General features: G+C 38.1%; 1 protein-coding gene across 1 annotated transcript in view; it reads right to left on the reverse strand.

The window, feature by feature from the left end:
• MRC1 (mannose receptor C-type 1) overlaps positions 1-12,694 on the reverse strand; it is a 99,299-nt gene that overhangs the window by 53,744 nt on the left and 32,861 nt on the right. The window contains exons 6-9 of the mRNA XM_022580611.3: positions 10,702-10,848; positions 6,054-6,239; positions 2,627-2,784; positions 209-319 (exon numbers count right to left, since the gene is read on the reverse strand). Coding sequence (XP_022436319.1) covers positions 209-319; positions 2,627-2,784; positions 6,054-6,239; positions 10,702-10,848 — 602 coding nt within the window. The remainder of the gene's footprint in view (positions 1-208; positions 320-2,626; positions 2,785-6,053; positions 6,240-10,701; positions 10,849-12,694) is intronic.

Here is a 12,694-nt window from a genome sequence, read left to right on the forward strand (position 1 = left end):
TAAATGGAAAAAATGACTAAGGATTGTTTGCTATCTGCAAATTAAGGTTATCCACTGGAAATGTCCTCGATGACCCATAGTGTCATAGACGACCACCACCTGTAAGGTGAAGCAGTTGGCCCCTATTATTAAGTACCTTCACAGGCAAAAATAAAGCTATCGCATCACACCTGCTGATCTGAAACCACTGCATGCTTTCTGTACTCACTTTCCGGCAGCCTGTTTCTACTCCCACTGTTCCTGGAGTTTGGGCTTGTGATTTCATCTTACAGACGTAGCCAAGAGACTGTTCACAGGCCCGATCCGCCCAGTACCCATCCTGCAGAAAGCAAAGGAAAAAAAACACCAAAACTCAATGATCATCAGTTGTTTGGTGCTATGTCCTCATAACTGCACCTCTGAAAAGGGAAATAAAGATTCGAGGTTATTAAGAGAAAAAGGCATCTATGAAAAGGAAAGGTAAATGGACATTTTACCAGGAAACTGCCAATTTGACTTTGGCTACAAAGATATAAAGAGATTGTAGCCCCAGTATGTTTTTCATATCTTCGCTGTCAAGCCACTCTGGAGGGGGATCTAGAGAGAAACGAAAAATGCTCATGAGCCCTTAAGAGATGGTCCCAACGGAAGGTTTACCTCCTCTTCCATCCCTATGGGCAGTTGTTTTCAAGTTAACTGAGTACGTTTAAAGCCACCCAGAAAGAAGGCCCAACCTGAAAACACACCTGAAACCAGTTTTCTGCCCTCCATTCTTCCCATTTCTACTGATGAGGGTCCCCCCGGAGCTAAGGTACCATATTTCACTCTACTTCAAATTCCACCCTTTCTGCCTTCCTTAGAGATTTCACGTTAAAAGACTTCTCTTCTCCTTCCCTTAACTGCTAAACACCTTGAAAAATGTTTTCCGTACCCACTACAGCTCTTCAGCCGGTGTAATATTTGCAAATTGCAGACTAGGTTTGGCTACTCCCAGGCTAATGCATGTTTTCTCGTGGCCAGTATTTTCCCTACACACCCCTCTACCCCTCACTCCATGCTTTCAGCCATACTGTCTTTTGAGTTCCCTACAAGTAGGATGCTCTCTGGTTTCCCCTTCCCAGGACACACTTCTGCCTATTCTTTCAATAATTAACACATACTCTTTTCTTAAGCTTTCAATTTATCACCATGGTAACAACCACAATGATAAAAACAGTAGCTAATACTTACCGAGCAGGAAGTTTGGGCCAGGCACTGTGCACGTTATACACCTTAACCCATTTAATCCTTATACCCACCATATGAGCTGGGTATGATTATTATTATTATTTTACAAATGAGGAAATAAGCCATGCATCAAAACCAAGCCTCTTAACCACCAGCTTCATTCTCTATTAACAAAAGATCACTTGATGATATATTTCAGTCGCTAGAGTGATATTTAAGACATGGAAGCCATTTTTTCATATTTGGCACCTCTTTGTAACCTAAAAAAAAATCTGTAGCTCTCCAAGCACAGACTCTAGGCTGTTGGACCCAGAGTAGATCTAGCTAGGTCTCCATCCACTCAGAGCAACCAGCTAAAAGTAGGACCAAAGCTCTGAATTGATTAATCAAGCCATATAAAAACCTGTGGAGAAAAGGGAACCCTCCTACACCATCGGTGGGAATGTACATTGGTGCAGCCACTATGGAGAACAGTATGGAGGTTCCTCCAAAAAACAAAAATAAAACTACCATATGACCCAGCAATCCCACTCCTAGGCATATACCCAGAGAAAACTATAATTTGATATATGCACCCCAATGTTCATTGCAGCACTATTTACAATGGCCAGGACATGGAACCAACCTAAATGTCCATCGACAGAGGAATGGATAAAAAAGATGTGGCACATATATACAACAGCATATTAGCCATGAAAAAGAACAAAATAATGCCAATTGCAGCAACATGGATGGACCTAGAGATTGTCATACTGAGTGAAGTAAGTCAGACACAGAAAGACAAATATATATCACTTATACGTGGAATCTAACAAACGTGTACAAATAAACTTATTTACAAAACAGAAGCAGAGTCACAGATGTAGAAAACGTATGGTTATTGGGGGAAAAGGGGGAAGAGATAAATTGGGAGATTGGGATTGACATATACACACTACTATATATAAAATAGATAACTAATAAGGACCTGCTGTATAGCACAGGGAACTCTACTCAATACTCTGTAGTGACCTATATGGGAATAGAATCTAAAAAAGAGCGGATATGTGTGTATGCATAACTGATTCACTTTGCTGTACAGTAGACACTAACACAACACTGAAAATCAACTATACTGCAATAAAAATTTAAAAAAAACAAACTTAGAACCAAGCATAGGAATGATATGAGCGTTCGTTATTAGTTAATTTCATCTTTGAAATGAAAGTTTCTGTCTGTTGCTTTTCTAGTCCTCTTGAGAACTTGGGTGTGCCAGACAATTGAGAGAGACTCAAAAAACTGAATCTGAATTCGCGTTCAACCTTGATCTATGTCAATTCAGTAGAATAGAAACAATGGAAACAATCGTACGTAATAAGTGGGACAGCAGGAAAATTTCCCTGTGGCTTTTGCTAGGTATCAGTAACTAAAGTTGCCTTACTTTGCCTTTCATCACCACACAGTCTTCCTGCCTATTGTTTTCATGACTTGGTTCTCCACGAAGCCATTTGGTAAACGTTACAGGGGCTCCATCACTCCATTCAAAGTACATTTGAATCTTGATGTCATTTAAGCCAATCCATAACTCATCACTTGGCTCTAAACAGGAAGAAAAACACAGAAGTCATTTACCCAAAGTTTTCTTTCTAAACATCAGAAGGTTATCAGGAAAAGAAGACCCGTTCTTTATCAACAACTCCCTTGATATTATCACTAGCATGAAAGACCATCCTCTTGAGCTTTAAACGGACCTACCTCTGTAGACTGAGATGTCAACTACATTTTATGTTGTCGATTTTTTTTTTTGCGGTACGCAGGCCTCTCACTGTTGTGGCCTCTCCCGTTGTGGAGCACAGACTCCGGACGCGCAGGCTCAGCGGCCATGGCTCACGGGCCCAGCCGCTCCGCGGCATGTGGGATCTTCCCAGACCGGGGCACGAACCCACGTCCGCTGCATCGGCAGGCGGACTCCCAACCACTGCGCCACCAGGGAAGCCCCTATGTTGTCAATTTTAGTTTAAAATGTGTAATGTATTCTTCACATTGTGGATATGACTGTATTCTTTTGTTGTGCTACTGCAAATTCTATCTCCTGGGAGTTGTTAAACAGAAACTGAAGTGGGTCTATCACGATCCTCTATCTTGTGAAGCTGCTTTTTTGTTATAAATAATTTACCATATACCAACCACACTCATGGTGCTGGAAATATGGCAGCTTCTTTATACATAAATCTTATTGAATTACTATTAAATCTTATTGAATGTTTTAAAATAATAAAAATTAAAAACCACTCCTATTTTACTGACGATGTTATCAAGAACATTCTAGGTGTTTCTGTTAAAGTTTAATCACTGTAATAGGAGTGAAAATGATCCATACAGTGAGAAGATATATAAACTGAAGGGTTGGGCTGTCTTCTGGCATTTAGCACTTATTTATTAGTCTATGTATATGAATGAATCTGCCACCATTTTCACTATGAAACACCAGAAAAACCCAAATAACAAACAAAAGTTAAAATAAAAACAACCAGGTATAGATATAAAAGAGGATCATTCTGTTTTGAAAATTCTATGAAGAGCATTATTGATTTTATCAGTAGTTTTAATTCTAAGAATTCTAAATATCGTGTAAAAACGGGACCAAATAGAAGGCCTGAGGTCTCGTGACTAAAATCATACACATTTTTCCATATTTTAAAAATTGAAGGAATACACAATTCAATATCTATTTAAGTTTCATATGTTCTTTAAACAGTTAAATAAAATTGCTTGCCAAAAGTTTGTAAAGATGATGTTGTAGTAGAAAATGAGAAATATGCCGCATTGTATAGGAATTTCCCTAAATGGTTTAGTCTCTTCCTCCTAAAATTGTCACTCAACTTTGCTTTTGGAGAAGTCCCTGACTGGCCTGGTGCCAGTCCCAGCAGATGTTTCCAGCACCATGAAACATGAATGGCATTGCCAGGATGATCCCTTTTCCTTTCACTTAATCTGGCAGATCATGTTCTTTGGGCGGAAAATATAGGCTCCAAAATGACCTCATGTACCCCTCAAGGTTTTTAGGTTCAAGACCAATGAAAACCTAAACTCCCAAGTCCCACGATTATAATAAAGTATTAAGAGTTTCTGATAAACATTTTTCTCACTAAACTGTTCTCCCCCTGTAGCTTCTGTACGCACAAGCTTGATCCTACAAAAACATATAAGATGTGAGCATAAAGTTTTTAGACGGACTTATCAATCTGTTAGGGAAGCTGTCTTTGTTGATGGAGTCATAACTTATATGTGTAGGTCCCAACTTATCCACTGTATTTCCATGATTAACATGAAAGATATCAACTCAACTAGCTACAAAAAGGTTTTCTAGGCTTCTGACTTAGAAACAAGCATTCTAATTTTATAACTTTCCTTTACCTTTATCAATATGATTTGTATTGTTTTAAATAAATAAATCTTTATCAATAATAAAAAAGAGAAGGTTTCCATAGTGAAAGTTTACTAATTCTCCAGCTGAGTCTAAAAGCAACCTTCGTCATCCAAACTCCTAAAATAACTATAGCAATAAATATATAAGGTTCTCCTATTGCTAGACCCATATTATATAAAGTAGAGCAAAATTTGCACGTTAGCCCTACAGCCTCTTAACTAATGTGTTTTCCACCGATTCACTCGCAAACCTTATTCCCTACTGTAAGTATCATGCCATCTCTGTCACGATATTATTCAGATACACTGGTTTTGATTACATCAGTATCGTGTAGTCCAGATGCTCCAGGACAGGTAAATGTAGAATAATCAAGAAATTATTTATGGGCTGTAGCAGAATATCATCATCACCCTACCGAAGTCAGTGAGGCGAGCAAAGGAGAAAGGACTCCGTTCAGCACTGGCGCTGACAGCAGCAGTGTTGGGGATGTTCTACATCTTTTTCTGAGACTACTTTATTCTTCTCATCTATTTGTTCATTGTTTTTCTCTTCTCCCCTACCCCCGCTCCTATCCATTTTCAGGCAGTAAGTGTCAGGAAGCAGTCCCCACCATCGCCACCATCCATTTCCTCTTGTTTTGCTCTCTGGAAACGAAAAGGTCCAGCTATTCTGCAGTAGCGTAAGTGGAAGCAGAAAACGATCATCGTTGAATCAGCAAGTACGGCTGAGTGCCCGTCCTCATTACTTCCTTCCTCAGCCTCCTCCTCTTCAGGATAAGCATATTCCCAACTCGCTTTACTCACTTTTTAAATGTTTTTGATAGGGCCAATCTTTTAAAACTTTACAATATTGAGTTACTACATTTTCTCTTCGTCTCTTAGAGTCCTAAAATGGAGATGCAAATTTCTTTAAAAGGTTTAGGCCACCATCTAACCACTCCAATCAAATAAATTCTTTCTTTCCCTGCTCATCATTCTAGCAGCCTTAGCTAGATTAATAAAGAAAATAAAATTCAGAGGATGAGATGGTTCATTTAGAGACCTTTCCTGTGAGACAAAACATGGGCCTTAAAAGAGAAAATACATCCGTACACACAACTAATTCCAACTAGTGAAATATTGTTCACAAATTTAAGGTAGACTGCTCTGAATCCAGATTATATATAGAAACACAGTATTTTTTTTTGAAACACAGTATTTTTAAAACTATGCATAAGTTGATTCCATATTAAAAAAACTCAAATGTTCTCTTAGTGGTAAAAATTCTTTAAATTACTATATAATTTTAATATTTTAGGCATGATTGATATTTGTTACTAAATTGTTCATTGAATTGTTAACTTGAATTTATTAGATTTAACATTTATGATTAAATTTTCCAAAGATGGGTGGTAAGTCAGGAAGATGAGAATCAAGTGTATTACAGATGAAGTTCTTACCATAGCCCAGCTGGGAGATAATGAAGTCAAATTCCTCGATGCTGTGTATACTTGCTAGGTCACCACCTTCCTTCCTACATGCAATCAAGGCATCTCTTTGGATTTTCTTCTCTTCTCTGTAAATCTTGTAACAGTGACCTGCATACGGCCACCACTGACTTGGACAGTTGGTAGGCACATCACTTTCTAGAAAAAAAAAAAAAAAGAGTTTGGAAAACATTTAAAAGGAGTTTTTTTTTATTGTTTTAAAAAATTTTTAATTTAACAATATTTTCTATCATTCTCTATAGGAAACAGTTCATAGTCATAGGCAAATATAGCTAATATTTATTTTTCCATTTTTTGGCACAGGTATTCACAAAAGATAGACGACATTGTGTTTGCTTTTAGACTAAAGATGATATGGAAGTCATCTTTCATTTTAAAATAAAGCCAAATGAGAAATCTGTTCTTATTTTCAACTGTACCTACAACAAGGCCACAGTAAGATACAATAGATTGTCTCATTTCGTCTGCATTTTATCATCGGCAGACCTGTCCTAAGCATGTTCTATAAATACTGGAAGCACAAGAGTTTTGTCATATAACGTATTCATTCCTCAAAAGATTTCAAGTTACCTCTATTCTACGGACATTAGGAAGCCATCCATTCCTCAGAGGATGGGCACGACTCACAAGGCAGGCAGGAGAAAGACGTGCTGACACAGGGCCTAGAATGGGTGGGGGGCGGGGGGGCACCAAGGAGCTTCTGAAACCATGGCAGTGTGAGCCGGCCACCTGTGCCTTTGAACTAACCCACTGCTGTGCACTTGCTCCCAAAAGATGACACATAACTGCAGAAATCACAGGGACTTCGATTCCAAAGTCTTTCAGGCAAAATCTGAATCTGCCACAAGCTGTGTGATGTTGGGTCAGTCACATCACATGAACCAAACTATCCATGTATGTAAAATATTGTAAATAATATGAATGCTAGTACTAATATTAAATTACCCATCCTCACCGTGTTCTGCACTTGAGATAATATGACTATAAATTACAAATACGACAACAATGTTTAATCAAACCAGTAACAGTGACCAAGGTCCTAATTATTGCTACTAGTAGTCAGGGTCAAATTTCATGACCTTGATTATACATTACAAACATGACAGTAATGAGCTAGGGAGAGTGACAGTAACAATGTTCGAAGGCAAGAGACTTGCTTCATTCATCCTCATATAGGCCCTGAAATGGCACAGGGCCTGGCACAGAATACGTGTCATGAATTGTTGGTCAAGAAAAAGAATTGAAGTTATATTTACTATACAACAGCTTATTATGACCATTTTATGGATACTGTTTCAAACAGCAATTGAGCAATATATCTTGCGTAAAGAGGGACTATATTGCCAAATGAATGTCAATTTCTATATTTAAGTTTGATACTAAATGTTCTCAAATGTGCTGCCTTAGTAAAGGTTCAGTACAGGGCACCTTTGTTATCCGTTTCATGTATCAGTTCCATAGTCTCTCAAAGTCTGGGAATGTCTGCATCACCTTTGTATAAGCTCAAGATTCTGTGTACAGTCATTCAAGTAAATAGGCAGTCCTGAGATCCAAACACTGTATTATTATAACAGAAAAGTGCATATTTTTAGAAAATCTATTCCTTCTATACAGTTCCAGTGGTGACCAAAAAAAGAAAAAAAAAAAAAAGTTAGTATCACTCTGGAGCCCTCTTGTGGGATATTTTAATTTTGCTGCTCAAGAAGTTGAAAATGATGCCAGCACATGCTGAGGGCTTCAAAAACTAAACAGGTGCACTTTAAAAATATTTCAAAACATGGAAACAACCAATGTAGAGGCGTCCCCTGGGGCAGCCACAAAAAATGGCTTATTCCCGTACAGCAACACTGTCTGACTGAAATATAACAAAATCCACAAATGGGAGCCACGTATGGAATTATAAATGGGAGCCACGTATGGAATTATACATTTGCCAGTTAAATACAAGTCTCAAGAGAGACAGGTAACTTTCATTATAATAATACATCATATTTAACCCAATATATCCAAAATATTATCATATCAATATGTAATCAATTAAAAAATAATGAGATCGTTCACTTTTGTTTTTCATGCTATGTCTTGTGAGTCCAGCGTGTATTTTACACTCACAGCAAATCTCTGTTGGAACTAGCCGCATTTCACGTGCTCAGTGGTCACGTGGTTAGTGGCTACTGAACTGGACAGCGCAGCTCTAGCAACCTAGGGATCATGGACGAACAGGGTGGCATTGCAAAGACAAACAGGGGACGAGGTGGAACCCTTGCCCAAGAAAGTCACCAATAATGTATGCTTCACAATCCTAACTCTGATATGCTTTTCCAAGCTCTGGTTTATTTGAGTTTATAGATAAGGCAGGATGATTAATCCAGGAAGTATAGAGAAATTCAAAAACCAATGGGAAGTGAAAGTTAGCAAGTGAAGCAAGTAAGGCATGTAACCGAGCAGGACCCTAGGGGGCCTTCCTGGGACAGACCCCTCCCCCACATCCTCTGCTGGAGCTCCGCTCTGAAGTACCCGGATAACAGTACCTGATGCACGCTTCCTGAGTTGTTTCACAGATGCTAAAACCACCACCAAATGGAAGAAATTAACTACTTGATGATCAGGAGCGTGTTGGCACCTAAGGACTGATAACATCAACCCCTGGGACACTGCCATGTTCCCTCACCATCAACCAATCACAGAATTTTGCACAAGCTGATCACATACCCTGCAACCCACCTCCCTCGCCTGGACTTTACAAATGCTTTCCTGAAACCCATAGGGGAGTTCAGTGTTTTGAGTACTAGCTGCCCTGGACTCCTTGCTTGGCACCTGCAATAAACCCTGCAATTTCCTTCACCACAACCCGGTGTCAGTAGATCTGGCTTTACTGCACGCAGACCAGCAGACCCAAGTTTGGTTCCGGTAACAGGCATAGCAGAGAAATAAGAATAATGGACTGAGTGCTTGACAATATGAACAAACATTCACAGGAAGAACAAGTGTTAGTATTTCCACTTCATAGATAGGAAACTAAAACTGGGGGGTTAAGGAACAAGGCCAAGTTACAGAATTCTACCTCCTCACCTCAGACATGATAAAACCACCATTCTCCTCACCCCCTAAGTGGTAATTCCAAACCTTCTGAAGGGGAATTATATGAGCTCTTCCAAGAGGGAAGGATTATATCAGTACCACTTCTCGTATGGGAGGAATAGAGGAGATGAAATACAAAAATGACTGAGGTCTCCCTGAGGCGTGCCCACAGCCATAAGGGTGACCCTGTAAAGTCTAATCAAACCCAATAATGGGACCCTCATCTATATCCATTGGAGAGCTCCACCATATTTGTATCCATTAAAATGGCAAACACACCCACTCTTTGATCTGGCAATTCCACTTCTAGGAATAATCACACACATCAAATGACAGATGTATAAAGTTACTCACTGCGGGATTGTTTGTAATAATAAAAACTTGGAAGTAAACTAAAGTTCCATTAACAGGGGACTGGTTAAAAAAAAATATGGTCTCTCCCTGCAATGGCTAACGTACAGCCATAAAAATGAACACAGAAGCTACCTATGTACTGTATGGAATGATGCCCCAAATTGTTATTAAGTGAAAAAAGTAGAGCAAAATGTATCATATGCTGTCATTTGTATAAAACAGACAAAAAGAATTACAAACATATTTATTCATATATTCATAGAATAACTAGGTAAGGCTATACACCCAGACACAGTTATTCAGAGAGGAACTGCAAATCTGAAGTAAGAATTGGAAGAAATTATTATTCTTTATCATGTTGTACCATAGACTTTCTAGCCATGTCAATCATATTTTAAAATAAATGAAATTGCTTTTAAAAGTCAAGGAGCAAAAAAAGTGAAGAATGCCACGCTGTCAGATTTCCCAAGAAGAATATATATATATACACACACATAAATGACCATGAAGTATTAAGTGTCTCTCCAAAAACAGGTGATGGTGAAAAAAATGTATCAATAGTTAGTTTGCTTTTTGTCAATTTGAAGAAAAAAATGCATTCTGGGCTTAGTAGCTTAATTCTTCTATAAAATTATAATAGAGAGCATAATTGCATTTTTTCCCGCTGGTCTAGCCTATATATAAAATTCAGTGACTACTTCTGGGATGTTTTATTCCATTTTGGTGAAGACTTCAGTGTACATGTTAAACTAAATAACACTGGCGCCCAGATACGCCATTAAATAGCGAGGACATAATAAAAACATTCCTTTCAGATACTGATTTCCTAGCTTGGATTCCAGTTTTGTCACATGTGCGAGTTTTTTATATCCTCTGAATATCTTTTTCCTCATGTAAAATGTGTGAATAATAATACCTACCTCACAGGGCAGCTGTGAAGATAAAATTTTTATTAATGCTGTGTCAAAGGCTTTGCTCATGCCCAAACACTCCAGCACACTCAGGAAAGGTTAGCAACCACCAAAAAGACATTCTGTAGGAATATCATTAAGTTGATACCGTAAATGATCAACAAAACCTGTCATTGCCTACAGTTAGGACTAGACTGTAATTTGATCTTTAAATTATAATATTTTATACACTTCAGATCAAATAGGTCACTTACCTGAGGGGATAACAAAAGAATTCAAAGTTGTGTTGCCCTTTTTACAAATATAGCCTAGCTTCTGAACACATTGCAGATTTTCCCATTTAGCACTTTTCCCGGGATTTAGTGACACACAGCTTTTTCCTGGTTCCGCTGATGGACTTCCTTTGGGGAAAAGAAAAAATAAAAGTGGGACTATTATAGGAATTACAAGTAAATAGACCCCCCCAGAGCCTCGTGCGTTTATCCTTGGCATTTAATGGATCCCCACCCTTTCTGCTACACATTCACAAATAAATATTTAGTGCCTGCAGAGCAAAAGACATGTTGGGTGTCTATTCGTTTTCTCAATGTTGGATCATTCCAATACCTGAAATGTTGATTATATAAGTTTACTTCTTTGAAATAAATTTTTCCCCACAATATCAAACAATAAAGCTAAACCTTAAACCCTGAACAATCTTCACACTGGGTTATTTTACGTATGATGGGGGGTAAATAACAAAAGAACACACGATGTTCCAAATCAGCCATATTCAACATTGTCGATACCTCCCCAGAAGCCTAAGTCAAGCTAACTGTGGACCAGCCAGAGAATTTCTGGACATGGGAAAACCTTCTCCAGTTAGAAAGAAGAGGCAGGAAAGAAGGCAATGCGAGGAGAAAGAGAAGGAAAGAGATGCTAGAAACAGCAATGTGCCGTAGTAAATGCTGATAAAGTACTCCCGGAGCTCAGACTCTCTCTCAAGATTTTCAACTCAGCCTATTGAAGAATACTTTTAGCAGCTAACCTCTCATCTCACTGCTTACTGGAAACGGATTAAAGAACCAGGTCAGGTCAACGTTCTTAATGCAATCGATACATGCATAGATGCCCACATTTCTCATGCTTTTCCACCACTTTAATAAATGATTTTGAAACCAGTGCTCTAAAACCTTCCTCCATCTCACAAGAGAAGACAGGGTGATGAGTCACATTTTGTCAATGATTCTTCTTTGTGACCTCTGACATGTTTAAACCTGGACCTGGACCACATTTTCCCTTCCCGAAAGATGGGAATCACATCACCTGCTCCATAAAGGCTTTGTCAAAAACTTTTGGAAGTTGCTTGAACAGCACACAAAGAAAAAATTGTTAGTGATAAGGATAAAGATGTTTTTTAAATGTGTTGATAGTATGACCAAAATTCCAGTATAACTGAACTAACAGATAAGGTACCAGTACTAGAAAGAAACTTTCGGAAGCAATAATGCATTTTACAGCTAACGGTTATTATCTAATATATGAGCTGGTAAATCATAGTAAGACAGTTATTTATCAATAGAACACAAGACCTACTTTAATAAATCAACTCTTTGTCTTTAAACGGTTACTATAGTTATATATTTGAATTCACACTTCTATACCTTTTGTGTAAACTATTCTCACTTCAAATGTAGATGTATTTTAATAGATGCTTTACTTGTTAAGTACTCGGTTGAAGGCTGATTGAACAACTTATACAATAACAACTTCTAATGTTCCACAAGGTTTCTAATTTTCATTTGAAGAAACTCTCATATTATTTCAGAAGGTGGTTTAATTTTGTGCCTACTCCTCAGGAATTGGTTTAATAAGGAAGGACATTTCTTTTCCTTTCTCATTAATATTCCAATTTTATTCCTCACTTTCACAGAATCTAGACCCCTCAATTTTCTCACTGAACTCTCAGAATGCAAGTGGTTAAATATTACAATAATCATCACTTAAAACTGAGTAATAAATAAAATGATCTGCCTACGATAATTAAGCAGCAAAGAATAAACTCTAATCCCCCAACAAGTGATTATTATTGTCTAATGATCTGACTAAGCCAACTGGCATTCTCCAATTTAGTGTGACTGAGTCAGTAAGCAGACATATCCAATTCTCACTCATAAATAGCACCTCTTATATTCCCTTGCAGCAGTGTTTACTTACCATATTCCAGAGGAAAGCAGAGCTGACAGCCCTGTAAACATCATGCATTGA

The sequence above is a fragment of the Delphinapterus leucas genome, chromosome 2, assembly GCF_059928025.1.
Source record: "Delphinapterus leucas isolate spDelLeu-1000000601 "Yukka" chromosome 2, BTC_Dleu_Yukka2, whole genome shotgun sequence".
NCBI classification, from domain to species: Eukaryota; Metazoa; Chordata; class Mammalia; order Artiodactyla; family Monodontidae; genus Delphinapterus; species Delphinapterus leucas.